This window comes from Nyctereutes procyonoides, unplaced genomic scaffold, assembly GCF_905146905.1.
Source record: "Nyctereutes procyonoides isolate TBG_1078 unplaced genomic scaffold, NYPRO_anot_genome, whole genome shotgun sequence".
NCBI lineage: Eukaryota > Metazoa > Chordata > Mammalia > Carnivora > Canidae > Nyctereutes > Nyctereutes procyonoides.
Window position 1 is genome coordinate 3,701,148 of NW_026575037.1, and position 21,487 is coordinate 3,722,634.

Sequence of the window (21,487 nt, forward strand, 5' to 3'; positions counted from 1 at the left end):
CTCAATGGAGTAATCATTAACATTTTAAAAATAAGTCATTATGATAAGCATAATTATAATTTTCAATTTAAAAGATACAAGATTAGAATTCGATATAACTAGCTGAGTTTTAATGATAACTAAGGGTTAAAAAATTATACTAAATATATACAGTATAAAAAAGGAAAATACACAAAGAATACCCTATTAAGTTATTGTTTATTAAGCAAAATAAGTGTTGTAAATTAAACTGCGCTCCCCAAAAAGTATGTTGTAGTCCTAACCTCAGGTACATTTGAGAACCACCTATATTTGTAAATATGGTCTTTGCAGATGTAGTCAAGTTAAGATGAAGTCATATTGGATTAGGATAGACCCTAAATCCAATGAATACTGTCTTTATAAGAAGAGGGAGGCTTGTATAAAGAGGTACAAAGTAAAAGAAAGCCATGTATTGAAAAAGGCAAAAATTAGATGCAACTACAAGTCAAGAAATGCCCAGGATTGCTACTAATCACCAGAAGCTAGGAAGGCAGCAAGAAAGGATTCTTCCGTAGAGCCCTCAAAGGGAGCATGTGGCCTTGCCAACATGTTGATGCTAGGCTTCTAGCCTCCAACAAAATGGTGAGAAAATAAATTTCTATTGTGGAAGCCAACCAGTTTATGATAACACTGTTATGGGAGCCCTAGGAAACTACTAGAACAGGTATGATGAAATAACATTAAAATCAACCTAATATTCCTAAAATGGCATCATGGATTAAAAGGTAAAATAGTAAAGTGTGTAAGAAATCAACAAAAAGTTTGGAAGAAACTGTCTAAAACAAATATAAATGAGATCATTCTCAAAATAAGGAGATGGTATGTAAAACAATAATAATACACCTGTTACTTTCTTCTTCAAAGAATGACAATAAAAATTTCAGTAACATCAAAAAACTTGTAATTTCAACATTTACTGTGAAAACTATCCTTTGTAAGAAAAAGTAAAAGTGAATTTAAACTAAAATACTATCCTCAAGGTAAAGAGTTAATTAAGGCACTTAAACACACTGCACTTGTTTATGTATAATCTCCTTTGAATTTCAGTTAAAAAAAAAAACTAGTAATGCTAGGAAAACCATGTTGCAATGTAAGAAGCTAAAAAAAAAAAAAAAACTTGTTCTGAATACCATCTAGCTGGCTATAGAAAATGAACTTCTTACTTAAAACTATATATTTTATTACAACTTTGATTAAAGTTAATAAGCAAAGGTTTTTTTTCTTTTTAAAATATCATCTGAATCTTAACTCCCATTTAAAAATACTAAATTTGGGCATCTCCAGGGTGGCTGACTTAGTTAATTATCTGTGTTCACCTCAGGTCATGATCCCGGGGTCCTGGTATCCAGTCCCATGTCGGGATCCCTGCACAGTGGGAAAACTGCTTTTCTCTCTCCCTTTGCCTTCCACTCTGCTCACTCTCTCTCTCTGTCTCTCTCAAATAAATAAAATCTTTTTAAAAATCCAACTACCCTACAACTACCCAACACTAATAGATGACAGCTTATCATCTATTAATTTGTAAAATCTGAGTTAAAAAGTCTCTAAGTTTTTTGTTCAAAATTATTTTTTCAAAAAATAGAACACATTGACTATCTTTAATAACATCAGCATTAATTACAATATGCAGCATTTAGGGGATCTCTAGGTGGCTCAGCGGGTTTAGCGCCTGCCTTCTGCCTAGGGCCTGATCCTGGAATCCCGGGATCAAGTCCCACATTGGGCTCCCTGCCTAGGGCCTGCTTCTCCCTCTGCCTGTGTCTCTGCCTCTCTCTCTCTTTCTCTCTCTCTCTCTGCCTCTCATGAATGAATAAATAAAATATTTTTAAAAAACAATACGCAGCATTTATAGGTTTCGGGACTTCTCAGACAGGGCCCACTGCATGTCTATCTGCACCGAAACTTCCTAAAAAGGAATTTATTATAAAAGGGAAAATGAAATAGGCACAGGCGTCTGACACCATAAAAAAGCCTGTCTTTAGTGCAAGTGTTAAGTACATTTGATATCCAGTGCTCCTGGACCCACTTCTGATGGCCTAGATGCCAAAGAATGAGCAAAAAGGAATAGTGCTGTTTCACCAAAAACTATAGAAAAATCTGAGGGACATACATACTAGTTTATAAATCCATTTTAAAAAATGAAAGATTCGAGACGCTTGGCTGGCTCAGCGGTTGAGCATCTGCCTTTGGCCCAGGGCGTGATCCTGGAGTCCTACATGGAGCCTGCCTTTCCCTCTTCCTATGTCTCTTTCTCTCTGTGTCTCTCATGAATAAATAAAATGTTAAAAAAAATAAATAAAAAATGAAAGATTAGGCAAAAAGATGTTCACTGTGACAACACTGATTTATCAAACACAAGTTTTTCTTTTAAAATTAATCAAATAGAAAACAGACCTTGTTATATTAGTTAGCTATTGTTGCATAGCAAACTGCCACGTAAAAGTTGCTAAATTTACTGTCACACAGTTTCTGAGGGTCAGGAATCTCTGAGCAGCTTAGTTGGGTAGTCTTGGCTCAGTCTCAAGGCCCAAAGGCCACCATTCAGCTGAGCTCACTCAAAATGGCTCTTGGCATGCGGATGCAGTTCCCTTCCATTTGGGCTCATAACAATATTGCTAGCTTCTCTACACTGAACCAAATACTAAAGAGAAAATAATGAAGATAGGCTACAGAGTTTTACATAAACTAATTTCACAAGTGACATGCCTTTACTTCCATAGTATTTTACCAATTACACAGACTGCAGCAATGGGGAGGCAAGGAACAACTCAAGCATGATAATACTAGGAGACAGAGATCACTGGGGCCATCTGGGAGGCTGTCCAACATAAGCCTTTTAATTTCATTTGGACACAGGAGATATTACACTTAGTAAAGTTATAACTTATAGGAAAGATAATTGCCTGAAGTTACAAATTAGAGGAAAGATAACAGCTATCCTAATGTTTCTTACTATGTTGAAACTCATTTTTTAGCCCTTTGATAAAACAGTATTTCATTCAATATGAGTTACCCTAAATTAAATATTAAACTTGTAAAGATTTCATATTTATCACTTTGACATTAATATATGCAGCTATGAAAATTTGGAATGAATAAGAACCTATACAGGCTACCTGCTCAGTGGGGAGTCGGCTTCTCCCTCTGCCTCTCTTACCACTTGTGCTCTCTCTTGCTCTCTTTCAAAAATAAATAAATAAATAATCTTTAAAAAAAAAAAAGAGTAAGAACCTATAACTACTGCTGTTCTAAAGCCTAAATGCTCTTCAAATTCATATTTGGAGATTTTTAAAAAATCTTTAAAAATGTGCTTATTCTAATTCAAAAGCGCAAGATTTATTGCAAATGACTCTTAGTTTATATATTTAAAAAGGAAATATATTTTTAGCAAAGAACTTATAAATTGGTCATAAAATTCTTTCCAGATTAACTTGCTCTATGGCAATACTACATCTATTACCCTGCTATATTCATGTTTAACACACATATATGTGCACATATATTCTTGAAAGTAAATCATTTTTAAAATACACAGCATTAGGGATCCCTGGATGGCGCAGCGGTTTAGCGCCTGCCTTTGGCACAGGGTGCGATCCTGGAGACCCGGGATCGAATCGCACGTCGGGCTCCCGGTGCATGGAGCCTGCTTCTCCCTCTGCCTATATCTCTGCCCCCCCCCCTCTCTCTGTGTGTGTGTGTGACTATCATAAATAAATAAAAAATTTTTTAAAAATAAAAATAAAATACACAGCATTAAATAAATAAATGACAGGATAATACAAAAACTGTCATTTATGACTCAGTATTATGCACTGAAAAAATATCCATTAATATTAAAAATTTAATACAAAATACGTAAAATGTTAAAATATAAGACATAAAATGCTAAATATATGTGTAAAATACATTAAAAGCAATTTTTTAAAAAGATTTTATTTATTTATTCATGAGAGACATAGACAGAGAGGCAGAGACATAGAAGAGGGAGACTGATTCAGGACTTGATCCCAGGACCCCAGATATCTCTCTCTCTCTCTCTCTCTCTCTCTCACACACACACACACACACACACACACACACAGGAATATTACTCAGCCATCAAAAATAATGAAAACTTTTGCAATGACAAGGATGGAACTAAAGGCTATTATGCTAAGCAAAGTAAGTCAATCAGAGAAAGAAGATTACATAATTTCACTCATATGTGGAATTTAAGAAACAAAACAGGATCATAGGGAAAGAGAGGAAAGAAGAAAAGATGAAATCAGAGAGGGAGACAAACCATAAGAGACTCTTAATCACAGGAAACAAATTGAGGGTTGCTGGATGGGACAGGCGTGAGGGTATGGGGGAACTGGGTGATGGACATTAAGGAGGGCACGGTATGCAATGAGCACTGGCTATTATATAAGACTGTTCAATCACTGACCTCTACCTGTGAAACTAATACTACACTACATGTTAATTAATTGAATTTAAATTTTTAAAAAGTAATTTAAAATAACCTCTTACTATAAATTATCACAAAGGCAGTATTCTATAAGCAATACTTCATAAGTAAAAATCACCAAAGAGTGATAAATACATTTATATTATCACTTCTGGGCCTTTTGGCTAAGATCAAGTGAAATACATTTATATTATACTAAATATTTTAAGATGAGCTTAAAAGCATTTGGGACTTTTAGTACCAATCAAGACAGAGTAAAAGAACACTATAAGGAATCTCTTACTATGGGTTTACTTAGAAGACAATATTAAAAACAAAAAGTAAATGTCTGAGGAATCTGAAAAGTAAGGAAAAATAGGCATTACGGAAAGGACATTCAAAACTTAAAAGAAGTAATCAGTACAGAGGTAAGAGGACCATTTCTTTTCTCCTATGGCAAGCCAAAATCAGCACCTCAAATAGTAAAACTGAGGAAAATCCTTGTGTTTCTGACCCTAAGACTGGTAAAAGGCATTACTGAAGCCAGAAGTCTGAGGGTCATGTTCTTCATTTGTTTTATTCTTCTCTCTCAACTCTCCCTCTGGGTGGGCTTCCATCACAGAGCTGCAGCAGTAAGGTAAGCAAATATTCCCAAAGAAAATCCATCTCCGTGGTCATAAAATGGAGTAACTCATCTGTAGAGAACCCCAACTTTCTTGACAAAGCATCAGTAAAAAAAATGGGAGACAAAGATGCCTGGGTGGCTCAGGTCATGATCCTGGGGTCCTGGGATTAAATTCCAAATCAGGCTCTCCACAGGAGGCGGCTTCTCCCTCACCTATCTCTCTGTGTCTCTGGTGAATAAATAAATAAAATCTTTATTTAAAAAAGAGGGAGCAGAAGACAAAGAATATGGGAGAAACCTGGAAAAGAAGGCAATCCCAAACTCTGTGTATGAACAGGCCTTACTCTTGTAGTCATATATAAGCTCTGTATGTGTAAAATGGACACACAGGAGCAACACAAAGGCTTTGTGCATTAAATTACAATTGAAAAGATGACTCAATTTCCAGATTAACTCCTGACTGGCATATGTATGAGACAAACAATGCAGCACAGCAATGGCTTTGAAAACCACACTGGCAATGGAACTATCATTCCCACTACTACAGAAAGCAAGACAGGACACAGAGTCACCATCTAACCTGCTGATAACCTGCGTACAAAAGAATATAAAAAAAACATTCTCCAGAAAATTTGAACAGGACCCAGAGTCATACAAAATATTCAAAATGCCTAAGTTACAACTCACCAATTACAGAACATACAGAAATCCAAGAAAATTTTCAAATGAAGATACTATCAACAAAAATCAATCCTAAAATCTGATGTTGGGATTATGAAACAGATTTTAAAGCAACTATTATAACTGTACTCCATGGGATCCCTGGGTGGCGCAGCAGTTTGGCGCCTGCCTTTGGCCCAGGGCGCGATCCTGGAGACCCGGGATCGAATCCCACGTCAGGCTCCTGGTGCATGCAGCCTGCTTCTCCCTCTGTCTGTGTCTCTGCCTCTCTCTCTCTCTCTCTCTCTCTCTCTCTCTGTGATTATCATAAATAAATTTAAAAAATAAAAAATAAAATGAATGAAGAGATAAAAATACTCAGTAGAAATATATGAACTATAAAATAAGAAATGAAATTTTTAGAAAAAATACAGTAAATTACATAAAAGATTCACTGGACTGAATCAATATCAAAATGGAAATAGATAAAGGAGCCAGTGAACTAAAAGAACGACAGAAATTACAACAATTAAAAAAAAAAAGAAATTACAACAATTCTAAATGATTGAGACCCTAACAATATAACTTCAAAAAACCAAAACACACACACAAAAGGAGGCAAAACATTCCCCACCCCGACCGAAAGGAGAAATAAAATCAGATTTCAACACTTCTGTTTCATAATCAATAGAACAAAGAGACAAGACAAACAAAAACAGCAAAGATATAGAAAACCAAAAATATACCATCAATAAGCTTGATCTAATTGACACTCCACTGGAGAATACAGATTCTTTACAACACACTGGGAATATTTACCAAGGCAGACCATACTGTGGGCCATAAAACAAATCAAATTACTTTTTTGTTTCCATGCTATTGTGGAGCAAAATGATTGGGTGGAGGACAGCAGTACAGTAAGAAAGAATTCACCCAAAGCAAAACAAAAGAGATAAAAATTTATTAAATACACTGCAAGGAAGCAGTGGGCAAGACAGCAAAAGAGAGAATGTCTGCCATAAGGCAGTAGTGGGGTCTATAATAAGGGGTAAGTGAGGATGTACCTCACTTTTTCCTCTTTGGTGATTGTCCCTGGTTATAAGTTGCCCACTGGTCAGCTAAGGTCTCTGGCTATTTTGAGGTGGGTCACCTAATGAGTCTGTCTGCATCAGCCTGGTGGTCACTGTGGGCCCTTTTACCTTACTCAGGTTCCACTGCTCAAGCCTAAAAGTGGCTTCCACAGCTCTGTTTGCTGACATGACTGACCCAAGTAAACTCCAAACATAATCTACTAAAAGTAAAGAGTTTGTTGAAACAATTTATATTTAAAAATCAAATATTTTAGGGGTTCCTGGGTGGCTCAGTTGGTTAGGCATCCAACTCTTGACTTTAGCTCAATTCACAATCTCAGGCTTGTGAGATACAGCACTGTGCTGGGCTTCATGCTCTGTAGAGAGTCAGCTTGGAATTCTCTCTCTCCATCCCCCTCTGCCCCTCCTCCCCACTCTCTCTCAAATAAGTAAATCTTTAAACAATAGTTTTTCCATAAACTAGTAAAAAACTGAATGAAAACCAATGTATTTTAAACATAATTTTCTTTTTTTTAGACTTTATTTACTTCAGAGAGAGAACATTAGCAGAAGGAGTAGTAGAGGAAGAAGCAGATTCCCCACTGAGCAGGGACCCTGATGCGGAGCTCAATCCCAGGACCCAGGACCCCAGGATCATGAACTGAGCTAAAGGCAGACACCTTACCAACTGAGCCACCTGGGTGACCCTAAACATTATTTTCAGCACCATAAACTATTTAGTTTTAATAATATGCAGGATCTGGGGCAGCCCGGGTAGTTCAGTGGTTTAGAGCTGCCTTCAGCCCAGGGCATGATCCTGGAGGCCCAGGATCAAGTGCCACATTGGGCTCCCTACATGGAGCCTGCTTCTCCCTCTGCCTCTGCCTCTGCCTCTACCTATGCCTCTCTCTTTCTCTCTCTGTGTCTCTCATGATTAAATAAAAATCTTTAAATAAATTAAAAATATAAATAAATAATATGCAGGATCTGTAATGCTGAAAACTATAAAATATTAAAAAAAATTTTTTTAGTCCTGAATTTGGTAGAGATAAACCATGTTCATGAAGGGGCACCTGGGTGGCTCATTTAAGCATCTGACTTTTGCTTAGGTCATGATTCCAAGGTCCTGGAATCACACCCTGCATCCTGCATCAAGCTCCCAGCTCAGTGAGAAGCCTGCTTCTCCCTCTCCCTCTCCATCTGCAGCAACCCCTGCTTGTGTTCTCTTTCTCTGTCAAATAAATAAATAAAATCTTAAAAAAAAAAAAAAACATGTTCATGAAATAGAAATCTCAATATATTAAGGCATCAATTTTTCCCCAAAATGATCTACAGATGCAATATTATCTTAATCAAAATCTCAGCAGGATTCTCCATAGGAACGGCAACTTGATTCTAGAATGAACATGGAAGGGTAGAGGAAGTAAAAAGCTAAAATTATTTTCAAGAACATAGAAGACTCATACTACTAGACATCAAGAATTACTGTAAAGCTACAAATGAAGACAATGGGTTATAGAAAAGGAAGAAAAACATAGGTCAATGCAGAATATAAAAAATATATACCCCTCCATCAAAAACAGATGGAACCAGAAGGAGGCAGAAACTAGTAAGGACATAGTTGAACTCAAAACACCATCAATCAAATGAATATAAATGATATACAGACTACTTTATCTAACTAGAATATACATTCTTCTCAAACTCATGAAGATATACACCAAGACAGAGGACATTCTGGGCTATAGACACACCTTAACAAATTAAAAGTAGCAGATTTTTTAAAATTTATCTCTTAGGCCACAATGGAATTACACTAGAACACAATATCAGAAAGACAGAAAATTCCAAAATGCCTAGGGATTAAACAACACACTTCTAAGCAATACATAAGTCAAGTAAGAAATCCCAAAACAATTTTTAATACTTTGAAATAAATAAAAAGTAAAATAAAACTTAACAAAACTTATGGAGTGCAACACTTGAAGGAACATTTATAACATTAAATGCATATTTTATATTACCAAAGAGCAAAGATCTACAATCAATAATCCAAGCTTTTAATTTAGGAAACTAGAAGAAGAAGGGCAAATCAAACACAAAGTAAGCAGAAGAAAACAAGTGATAAAATAAAATCCACCCTAAAATTCATATGGGTTCTTAGTAGACCCTAAATAGCCAAAACAATCTTGAAAAAGAAGAAAAAATATGGAGGACTCACATTTCCTGATTTCAAAACAAAGCTACAAAACAATGCAATAGTGGCGTAAAGACACAGATCAACCAAGAGAAAACACTAGAAATAAACCCTCGAAGATACAATCAAATCATTTTTGAAAAGGGCTCAAGACCTTTCAATGAGGAAAGGACAATGTTTTTAAAAAGTGGTACCAAGAAAAATGGATATCCACATGTAAAAGAATGAAGTCAAAGTCAGAATCTTACTTTACACTATATACAAAAGTTAAAACAGATCAAAGACATGTGAGAGCTCAAACTATAAAACTCTTGGGGGCCTTACGGGGCTCAGTCAGTTGAGCATCCAATTCTCGATTTCAGCTCGGGTCATGATCTCAGGGTCCGGGATCTAGCCCTGCATCGGACTCTGTTCTCAGCGGAGAGTCTGCTTGTGTCCTCTCCCTCCCTCTGCTCCTCCCACTACTTGCACGGTATCTCTCTAAATTAAGTACATAAATCCTTTTAAAAAAATCGAACTATGTAACTAACTCTTGGAAGAAAACAAAGAGTAAAGTCTTCATAACATTGGATTTGTACAGGACACCAAAGACACAGGCAACAAAATAAAATTAGACAATTTGGACCTCATCAATATGAAAACACTGTGTGCATCAAAACACACTATCAATAAATCACATATCTGATAAGGGATTAATATCCAGAGAATCCTACAATTCAATAACAACAGCAAACAAACAAAAAACCATTAAAAAAATGGGCATAGGACTTAAATAAACATTTCTCCAAAGAAGATAAATAAGCAATAAGCACATGAAAAGACACTCAACATCACTATCATTAAGAAAATTCAAAGAGAAACCACAATAAAATATCACATCATATCATTAAAGTCATTAGTATTAAGAAAGGAAGGAATGAAGGAGGAACGAAGGGAAGGAAGGAAGATGTGTTGGTGAAGATACAGAGAAACTGAAATAGTTAGGCACTGGTGGAAATGTAAAATGTACAGTCACTATGGAAAAGAGAATGATGGTTCCTCAAAAATTTAAACATGTAAGTAACATGATCCAGCAATTCCATTTCTGAGTCTATTCCCAGAAGAACTAAAACCAGGACATAAAAATATATCTTATCACTCATGTTCAGAGCAGCATTATTCACAAGAGCTCAAAACATAACCCAAAGGTCTGTCCTTTGATGAATGAATGGATAAACAAAATGTGATACACTCATAAAATAATTATAATTCAGCCTTTTAAAAGAAATTCTGACACATGCTACAACATGGATGAACCTTGTGACTTTATGCTAAGTGAACTAAGCCGGACACAAACAGACAAATACTACACGATTCCACTCATATGAGGTAGATATGAGTTGTAAATTTCATAGAGGCAGAAAGTAGAAAGGTGACTGCAAAGGGTTGACAAATGGGGAGTTATGTTCAATGGGTACAGCTTCAGTTTGGCAATATGAAAAAAGTTCTATGGACTGATGGTGGTGAAGATTGCACAACAATGTCACTGAACTGTACACTCAAAATGGTTAAATGAATGGTTAATTTTATGCTATGCATATTCTAATACTATTTAACATGAATAAATAACTTTAAAAATCCCTTCCTACCTAAATTGTTTCAAATGGCTTCTATTTTTCAGAGGAAGACTCTGACCAGTCACCACTTTTGAATAAATATTAATCTTCAGTACAAAAATATGAGTATTCAACTCAATAAAAGCTATCCCACGTATATTATGAAAAAGAACATTTAACATTAATTAGTAAAACTTTGTATTCAAACATACAAATATCAACTATCATATGATATTCTAAATAATTTATAAATTCAAGGATAATTTCCTAAAACAACCAAGAAGAAACGTATTCCAATCTATATATATACTATGGGTATTCAACTTGCTACTTCTTGTTTGGCGTAAAGTCCTGTCATGTTCAGTTCTCTTTTACAGACTAGGGCATGCACTACCATTACAAAATAAACTTTTCAACACTAGAACTATCTCTGCCTATCTAACCACTAGTCTGGAGGTTACATGTAGAAAAGAATGGCAGGGACGCCTGGGTGGCTCAGTGGTTTAGCGTCTGCCTTCGGCTTCAGGGCATGATCCTGGAGTCCAGGGATCAAGTCCCACATCGGACTCCCTGCACAGAGCCTGCTTCTCCCTCTGCCTCTATCTCTGCTTCTCTGTCTCTCTGTGTCTCTCATGAATGAATAAATAAAATCTTAAAAAAAAAAAAAAAAAGAATGGCAAAAAATTAAAGCCATTAACTATAAGGTAAAAGAAATCTGTTAACAGGGCTTTATAAATCTAATGGGGAGCATAACCAGGCCAAAAAACCATTAAGGATAACTGAAAAAAAAAAAATGAATAGTAATGATGGATACACAGAGATGTATTGGGGACACCTGGGTGGCTCAGTGGTTGAGCATCTGCCTTTGGCTCTGGTCATGATCCTGGGGTTCTGGGGTCACGGGATCTAGTCCTGCACTGGACTCCCTGCAGGGAGCCTGCTTCTCCCTCTGCCTATATATCTGCTTATCTCACTGTGTCTCTCATGAATAAATAATAAAAATTTTTTTTAGAAAAAGAGATATCTGTCTAAATATTTCAGAAAAAAAGTTTACTTGATGGTATATATAAAGGAATTGGTTATAAAAATATCACCATATGACATGAATCCAGAGAAAATTATTATAATGAAGATGTAGTATATACATTTTTCTTTCACTCCAAAAGAGATACAGATTGCGGTGCTTAGATTATTTTTAGAATGATAATCACAAAGGATTGCTATGATTTTTAATAAATATCTGTACCTCTGCCACTAAAAGGAATTAAGTTGGGAGTAAGGAATTAGAGAAAGTAGAAGAGATTCAAATAGTACCTTTTGCATCATCAGAACCTGATGCCAAGAGTTTAGGATCCATCAAGTTAAAGTCAACACTCCAACACCTTTTCTCGTGTTCCTAGACATAGAAGGAAGACAAAATGTAGTATCAGACAGACATAGATCTTATAATAAATTAAGCAAAAAGCTTGATACCAATTTATTGCTCTGGTGGAAGAGAGAAAGAACAGGCTACAAAAACAAATGAGATGCAAAGTAATTTCCAAACTTTTTATATATACATATTTTATTGCTTTTGGAAATGCATTTGACACATTCTTCAAATGCAAAACAAGTCTGAAGAAATGTTTTAGAAAAGCATTATCTGCTATTACATAGCGTTATTTGCTATGCATAGGTATAAAATTGCTAAATAGTGGCCACATTTGTAATTACAATTAAGTAAAAATGTGAACCTTAAAAAAAAAAATAATATCCTAGTTACCTGATAGACCTTTGACCTCTGTCCTGTGAATCCATCCCATAGGATGACAGTGCCTTCATAATCACTGCTGGCTAACAGATTCTTATGGTAACTACTCCAACTGATACAGCTGAAAGAAAGAAAGAGAGTTAAGTTTTACTTTATGTAGAAATAAGTAACAATGAATACAAAGAATTTTGATGTGTGCAGAAAGATTAGAACCCTTAAGAAATGGTCAACATGGCTTAATAATCATTAATCTGCCCACAACACAGCTGGGAAGAAATATATCAATTAACTCCTAAGTTTTTCTACTGAACTACCTAATAATGACCTTTACACCACTACTCACTCTGATCACTAACCATAAGATGCACATAAGCCTAAAGCCACCACTGGCCAAATGTCAGAAATGAAAGCATGTCTATGAGTGTAAACAGAGGCTAATGGGACACAAAGCATGCCATAGCACAATGACAGAGACGTATTCAAATTGTGTAGGCCCCTGGATCAAGTTGTGCCAAAACATATAAGCTAATAGACTAATCTGAACTGGGGGGCACCTGGGTGGCTCAGTGGTTGAGCATCTCCCTTCACCTCAGGGTATGATCCTGGGGTCCTGGGACTGAGTCCCGCACTGGGTTCCCTGCAGGGCGCTTGCTTCTCCCTCTACGTCTCTGCCTCAGTCTGTATGTCTCTCAGGAATAAATAATATCCTTTTTTAAATAAATAAATAAATAAATAAATAAATAAATAAATAAATAAATAAATAAATAAGCAAGCAAGCAAGCAAGCAAGCAAACAAATCTGAATTGGGTTTCTGTGTTTACATTAAAAAAATCTCATCTACTATAACCTTATGATTGATTTTAAGAGTTAGAATTAAGCTTTTACCATTTATGGTTTCAGCTATTAAGTGCTCCAAAACTGAGAATACAACATCTAAAAATGTATGCTTTTGGTGAGACACATATGTCAATCATGTATATAAGTAAAGCTTAGGTATATTAAAGAAGAAGCCACTTAGAAAGCAATTAAGTAACCTAGATGACTTTTGATTTCAGGTCATAATCTCAGGGTATGAAATTAAGCCTCACGTCGGGCTCTGTGCTGAATGTGGAACCTGCTTGAGATTCTCTCTCCCACTGTCCTTCCCTGCTCATTCTCCTTAAAAAAAAGTATAATCCTATAAAATAAGGATTGCTACTATGCCCTCTGTTTCATAATGGTTAAAAGCAGAGACTCTGCAATCAAACTGTTTGAATCCTGGCTCCTCCAGAGACTAGCTGTGTGATTTCAATCAAGTTAATTAACCTTTCTGTGCTTCAGCTTCCTCGTGTATAAGATGGGGCAATAACAGTATCTAATAGGTCTACTTAAGATAAAGATAATGTCTGTCACATAGGAATTCAATAAAGTTATGTCTTACTCATGCTGTTTCCTTTCCACTTAGGATAAACTAACTATAACAGATTCTCAGTTGTGAGCACCACTGATGAATGAGCAGCCTCACAGATTATCAGCCTACCATTGTTATGAATTAATTAGGAAACAAAAAGGAAAGCTATAATACATTATATAAATACTGTAATACTTGCTAAATTATTAACATTATTAAAATGACTACACACATATATGTATGTTATTCATTCAGTTAAAAAAGATACAAGGACAGTTGGAAAATGTTCACAGATATAAATAAATTATTAAATGATTTCCATGTATCATTCCAATTTAAGCCAGCGCCTATGAGAATAGCTTAGGAAACTTGTTTTAAAAAATGTAGATTCTAAAATTCCCCTGAGGTTTTGGGATTGGCAGATCTAAAGTAATTTCTAGTTCCTGCACTTTTAACAGTACTCTAGATTTGAAAAGCATTCATTATGAGCTCTAACCCTAACTTTATGAAAGTTAAATATTAGGCCCTCAATGAAAAGCAGCAAAATGTTCTTATAAAAACAATTCTTTTTTTTCTTAAAACAATTCTTAAAACTATAAACAATTATAATATTTGAAGATATGACATGCTAGGGGAAAAATTCCTGACTTTCAGACAGTATTCATAGGCTAAAGTAATCCCTTATTCGACAGCCCCTAGATGATCATTTACAACACAGAATTTTATTTAAGTGAAGCAAAGAGGACTTTCATTTGTCAAAGAGAAAAACAATGACTACTAACCCCCACAGGGAAAAAGCAACCATAATCTGTAAGATAGATTCTGAAGTATTCTCTGTATACAATTACTGTTTACTATGAATAAGGAATCTCACAGAAAGGTAAAATAACAAACTCATACTAACTATAGATATTAAATATTTTATACACACCACATTATGTCTAAAAAAAATAATCTAAGTACCTGATTTTGGAATTGCAGGTCATTTCATTTTCAGGGTAATGAATATCCACCGCATCCTGAATGACTGTGCCATATTCATAGACTTTAATCTTCTTTGTAACCCCAGCAATTGCAAAATAGTCACAATCTCGGTCAAATTCAATACTATGGAAGAAAATGTGTATTTAGTCAGTAAGACTATTTCCCTATCCCTGTGACATTACAATGACAACATTTTAGGGTTTTTTTTTCTATTTCTAAAGTCAAAATGTCTTTAAGAATAAGAGATTGACTTGAAATGCCCCTAAATTGTACTAGACTTTATCTTCAGATAAAGTCATGATCAAGACATACCACATTACAAGTGGTAGAGAACTGTGCATAGCTACACAATTCTTATAGCTACCCCAGTTCCTAGAAACATCACGTTTTTCAATTCATCTTTAGTAAACCATATTAAAACCTACCCAACTATAAAGATTAACAAGTTGAATTACAAAAGTAGCAAGGAAAGATGAAAAGGTTTGGTATATTAAAAAATATGTTAGAAGAGAATTACCAAATAATCTCTTCATAAATCTATTTCCCTTCTACCATTTTGTGAGGATGACAGAACTTCCCAGTATGCAATGTTATTTTAATAAATTAGTACACAAACTGAATTACTGAAGCAATTAAAGAAAAGATGATGACAAAGGTATGAAATATACACAAAAATGGAATCATTAACTTATCACTATGTTTTCCCAAACTCATTTCTCACCTCCCAAAGATGATCTAACTTATGTAACCCCCAATAGTTTCTTACACCACAAAAAAGGGAAAAACTAAAAATCTCCCCTTTTTTATATTTTAGGGTTACTTGGGGAATTCATCCTTCTCTTACTGACTTTTTACACAAGTTCCAAAATAAGATACTTCAAAGCAACGCACACCTTATTCAACTTTATAGAACTTAACTTGGAGTCTCAACAAAGTTGTTATATAACCAGCAAGAAATGTAAGTAACCTAATGGAAATAAGAGTGAAATGAATCATCACGTATTTCTCAAGAAGTTAAGAATCTGTTCTAGAAGCTTAGCTGTAAGGCTAGATAAGAATTCTCACTGATAAAAAAAAAAAAAGAATTCTCACTGATCTAGAATTAATTACACAATAGTAATAGCTAACATTCACTGACCACTAAGCATAACCACTGGTATTAACTCATTTAATTCTCATAATAACCCTATGAAACAGGTATTATCTTTATCTACATTTTACACACAAGAAAACTGAGAATTAGAGGTGAAGCAATTTGCCTAAAGTTATTAGTAAGTCTTTAAGTGGCTAGGATGATATGGTAGTACTCTGCATATATCAAGCATTCACTTAATGTGTATAAATACCTACACATAGCATACTTTTCTTTCTGGGTTACTTGTGATATCCTTTTACAGAACAGTTAATAATTAGTTAATAATTTAGTTAAAAGCTTACCAAGATAATGATGATGATTAATAAAAGGTACATTATATGAATATCTTGTATAAAAACACATTGAGATGTGCACTTTTTTATAGCTTTAAATCCTTTCTTAATGTTATAACAATTTCATTAAATGTTATGGGCTATAGCACAAATCAGCAAATATTCCCTCCATTAAAATAGGACTACATGGCAAAGCGATGAATTTATCTTTACAACAACCATAACTGAACTGCTGGCTCAGCTGTTATCTGCCCTATGGATTCTAATGTAGCACAACTATATTGATGGCAACTACTTATTTATCCTGATTCAATTTATACCCATAGTGTAATGCCACGGAAGGAGAAATATTACTGTGTCTGGCAAAGAAGAGTTCTCAGAACTGAAATCCTATCCTTAACTGAGAAGGTTTGGGTATGGCTGAAACTTCAATCTAGATACTTTTACTCCACATACAAACATATATGGCTAATAAATCAGCATTATAGTGTTGTGCAAGTAAAAGTTAATAGGTCATTTTCAAACTATCATGTTTTAAGAAAAAAGTTTAAACACTAGCTTATTAAAATAACAGCCTAAGACAATGCAGAGAGAAAATTACCATATAAATAAAAATGCTAGTTGTCAAAAGAATTGATTTGAGGATATAAATAAGTCAATAAGTTTACTATTTCTTTTGTTGCTACCCTGTTATTCAAGATAGCCTCTTTTTTCAACAAAGGTTATTACTCAGCTGCATTAGCTAGCTCATTCTTAACTCTTATACTAAAAATTAACTTTTTAGGGGCGCCTGGGTACACAGTTGGCTAAATAAAGCACCTGATTCTTGGTTGTGACATCAGGGTCATGAGATCAAGCCCTGCCTTGGGCTCTGTGCTCAGTGGGGGTATGCCTGAAATTCTCTCTCTCCTCCTTCTCCCTCTGCCCCTCCGACTCATGCTCTCTCGCTTTAAATAAATCTGTTTTAAAAATTAACTTTTTGTTTTGACTTGTTATTATAGTCTTATGTTCTGTTATGTTTTGCTCTTAAATATTGCAGTATCAAGGATCTGTACGGTTTCCTTTTCTAATAATCTGGGATATTTACATTTTGTATAATTTTAAAACAATAAAATTCTAATTAAAATACTGACCGGAAAGTATAAAGAATAATATTTCCAGTAAATTCTGGTAAAAAGAGAGACAAAGAGTTGTCTTTTAAAAAAATCTAAGTACTTCCACACATCACTAAGACTCAGGATTTCAGTATTTCCAAACACGGAATCATTTGTTCCCAATTTTTGACACATTTAATCATATTTTGATCATAAACATAAACAAAATTAGATTCTAAAAACATATCACCAAAAAAATAATAATAAATCAAAAAATAAAAATAAAAATATATCATGGAATAACTCAAACTCAAATGAACAGTATAGTTTTTAGGTACAGACAGCCTTTCAGATCTACTCCAAAATGGAATGGCATGGCCTCTTATTTTACAACACAATATTTCAGTTGCTTTAATTACAAAATCTGATTAACACAAACAAAAATAATAATTCAACAGTGACTAGTTAAGCTGAAACAAAAGCAAAATAAAAAATATAAACAAATTGAAACATATCTGCTTGTGCAATTAAATTCAAAAAATTTGTAGTAAGTTTTACTTGTTATACCAAATTCCTTTCTGCTATCTACTATCACTAGCAATTCTTAAAGGAAGTAGTTTATGAAAGCTTATTGCAATGACAAACTCAGTTCACAGAAATTTTTAAAATTTCAAAATACAGATTTGCTTTGAAAAATAATATTAATAGGGACTTATTTTAAACATAGAAATAAACTGCATTTTTCTTTCACGCTAGGAATGTTTCAACTGTTTTTAAAAAGTGATTTATTTAAACAGTTATAAAAGGCTAATTCAGCTGTAGGAAACTGGCTACTGTCTTTTTGTAAAGGGCCGTCAAGTGATTTTTTATTTATTTATTTTTAATTTTTATTTATTTATGATAGTCACACAGAGGGGGTGGGGGCAGAGACATAGGCAGAGGGAGAAGCAGGCTCCATGCACCGGGAGCCCGACGTGGGATTCGATCCCGGGTCTCCAGGATCCCGCCCTGGGCCAAAGGCAGGCGCTAAACCGCTGCGCCACCCAGGGTTCCCCAGTCAAGTGATTAAGCATCAAGGCAACAGACCACATAGGACAGCTGATTAACTCATCCCTCATGCCCTCACAATGTGGCATGAAACAATGCAAAGATGGCAATATCCCAACAGAATCCATGCTCCCACTGTCACACTGGTTTTGCAATAACAAAACAAGCATTAACAAAGTGGATTAATATCCCTTAACACTAGAATCCTGCTTATCTAAAGGAAATGTAAGGAAACACAGTTGTTAGAGGTCTAATTTATCACCAAGAAAGCGTGACTCAAGAGACACAGGCTGCTATGATTTCCAGGAAACAAAGAAGTTGGTCATTTTAGTAAAAAGAAATAGGCAGATCTTTAAAGAATACAAACGTAGGTAAAGTAAATAAGAATTGGTGTTATTCAACTGACTTTCTCCAAAATCAATCAATAATTGCTAAACCTTCCATAACATACAAAACTATGTATTAATCTCTGTATTAAGTACTCACATAAAACTATATTTAATCTTCAAATCTCTACTGTATAAATAAGGAAATTAAGTTTTTTTAAAGGAAATTAAGTTATATTGATGTTAAATAATTTGCCCAAACTTCACTAAATAATTCAAATTCAAGCAATCTGGCTCCAGAGTCTATGTTCTCAATTACTATGCAAAACTCCCATTTTGGGGAGCCTGGGTGTCTCAGTCAGTTAAGCATTTGACTCTTGATTTCAGGTCAGGTCATGATCTCTGGATCTTGGGATCTAGCCCCAAGTCAGGCTCTGTGCTCAGCGAGGAGTGTACTTGAGGGTTTTATCTCCCTCTTCCCCTCCAATAAATAAATAAATCTTAAAAATAACCACTCCCACTTTAATGAGAAAAGGACTATACAAAGGCAAAATAAGCAATAATAAAAACAGAATAATTATACATACATTATAGATACATAGTAATAATAATTCATTCTGTGCAACAAGTTAAACATAGGCAGATAAAAAGAGTAAGGTAACCCCACAGTGTTTATAATTACTGGGAAAGATTATAATACATTATAAGCAGATGCCAAATCATAGGGATGGAAGACACTACAAAAATTCAAGAATCAGTAATTACTGAAGCCTACTGGAAGAAAGTGGATGATGCATGAATATGCTCAGTCATCGAATATCCAGCATGCCTGTTATCTGCCAAATGCTGACCTGATGCAAAACAGGATGTTAAAAAAAAAAAAAAAAAACAGAACATGACATTTGAGAAATTCACAGAAATATGAATTAGGAATGCATTCATTAACAATGACCAGGGCTATTGCAACAGCTTCTTTACCAAATCTGTTACTCCTGACTTTGCTCTTTTCTAATTCACGAAGGGCTGATAAAAAGGTAAATTTTCTTTTTTTTTTTTTAAAGGTAAATTTTCAAAAACACAGCTCTGTTCACATAATTCTGCTCATTTACCAGGATGTAAAATCCATACTCCCAACTATACTGAAGATCCACCACAACCTGGCCTGAATCTTTTCTTAAAACTTTTTCTAAAAAAATATGGATATAGGCAATGGTTCGAAAAGTACACAGAGAAAAGCACGTCTTCCTCCCAATCTTGCCAATGAAGCACCCAACTGCCCTCCCTGGAGGCAACCAATAATTTCAGCTTATATATCTAACTATCATTACCCTGTGCATAAACAAGCATCTATGTATTCATATTCTTTTATTTAATACATGGAATGAAATCATACAAATTGATTTATAACTTGTCCCCCAAAGTATCCTGACAATCATTTCATGTTAGTACATATTAAGGCTACCTCATTTTTTCCCACTGGTTGTACAGAATTCAAACATATGGATATATCATAAATTAATCAGTTTACTACTGAGGAACATTTACTTTCTAGTCTTTCACTGTTAAATGATGCACTAAAATATCCTTCTACATGTGTTCTTCTTTCACATATATAAAAGTATCATTAAGTAAACCTAGTGCTAGGTCAACAATCACACACATTTTAATAATTTAATTTTAAATTGAATATCACTATATTCAAGGGAGGCCTAACACTGCCTATCTTCATGGCAAATTTCCCTTGTACACATTCTCTTCTATTTGGGTAAAGGTACACAATTTCTTCATTCTTCTCAGATTTCCCACATCTCCTTCATTATATCACTCTCAGCAAATTATTCTGCACTCCAGTTTAGCAAAAATATAAAAAGAAGAAAATTTCAAAAAGCTCACACCACCACACTATCCATTGTCCAGAATGTATATTCTGATATACTCTGCTACTTCCCTTGTCACTGAGGAAGAATCAAAGCTCCTCTACCTGACCAATGCATCTACTTGTAAACTACACCTCATTTTTTAGAGGCCTAATTCAGGATTGCTTCATTTATCTTTCTCTCTCATCTATCATTAATTTTTCCATTCTCCTAGATCTTTCCTGTAAGCCTTTTAATATGTTTTCTTCAAGTAAAATATATAACAAAGTCATCTCTTAAAATCCTTATTTCATTTTAGCTACCACCCTATTTCTTTCCTCTCTGATAGAACTGTTGCAAAAAAAAGTTGTAAATACTCACTGACTCAAATTCTTCTACTCCCATTCTCTTTAACCCAATGGAACCAAGATTTCATCTTCAACATTGGAAATGCTCTAAGGTCAACAGTGACCATAAAGTTGCAAAATCTAATAGTCAACTCTGAATTCTTATCTTACTTTAGTATCAGCAATAGCTGATTCAGAGGACAGCTCCCTCCTCAACAGATAGGATTCTTCTCATACCTCATTAGCAGCTCCATCACAGTATATAGACTGTTCATTCCTTTCCTTTTCCTGCCTCCACCACTACATTCAAGTACTCTCGAGTACAAGTATCCTCATGCTTCATCTTTTTATCTATGTGCACTTCTTCGGGAATCTCATTTAGTCTCATGACTTTAAACCTGTACACTGATGATGATCTAATGTTTATCTCAATGCCAGACCTCTCTCTATACTATTAGTTCATACATACTTGACAGCTCCAATTTTAATCTAACAGGTAACCTAATCTGTCCTAAACTGGATTTCTGTATTCCCCACCAAGCATCTTCTTTATTTTAAAAACTAACCTCAACCCTTTTTGTCAATTAATTAATAATTAATTAAAGGAGATGGGGTTAGTTATTAATAAATTAAGAGCAACTTTTTCTGTTCAACCTTCAAAATATAAG

At 34.7% G+C, this 21,487-nt stretch overlaps 1 protein-coding gene across 7 annotated transcripts in view; it reads right to left on the reverse strand.

Moving 5' to 3' along the window:
- COP1 (COP1 E3 ubiquitin ligase) overlaps positions 1 to 21,487 on the reverse strand; it is a 246,944-nt gene that overhangs the window by 98,363 nt on the left and 127,094 nt on the right. For all 7 annotated transcript variants that reach the window (XR_008663627.1, XM_055319205.1, XM_055319201.1 and 4 more), the window contains 3 exons: positions 14,701 to 14,844; positions 12,360 to 12,468; positions 11,912 to 11,993 (listed from right to left, as the gene is read on the reverse strand). Coding sequence is in view for 6 of the 7 variants with exons in the window: in XM_055319205.1 (XP_055175180.1) it covers positions 11,912 to 11,993; positions 12,360 to 12,468; positions 14,701 to 14,844 (335 nt within the window). In the remaining variant the exon portion in view is untranslated. The remainder of the gene's footprint in view (positions 1 to 11,911; positions 11,994 to 12,359; positions 12,469 to 14,700; positions 14,845 to 21,487) is intronic.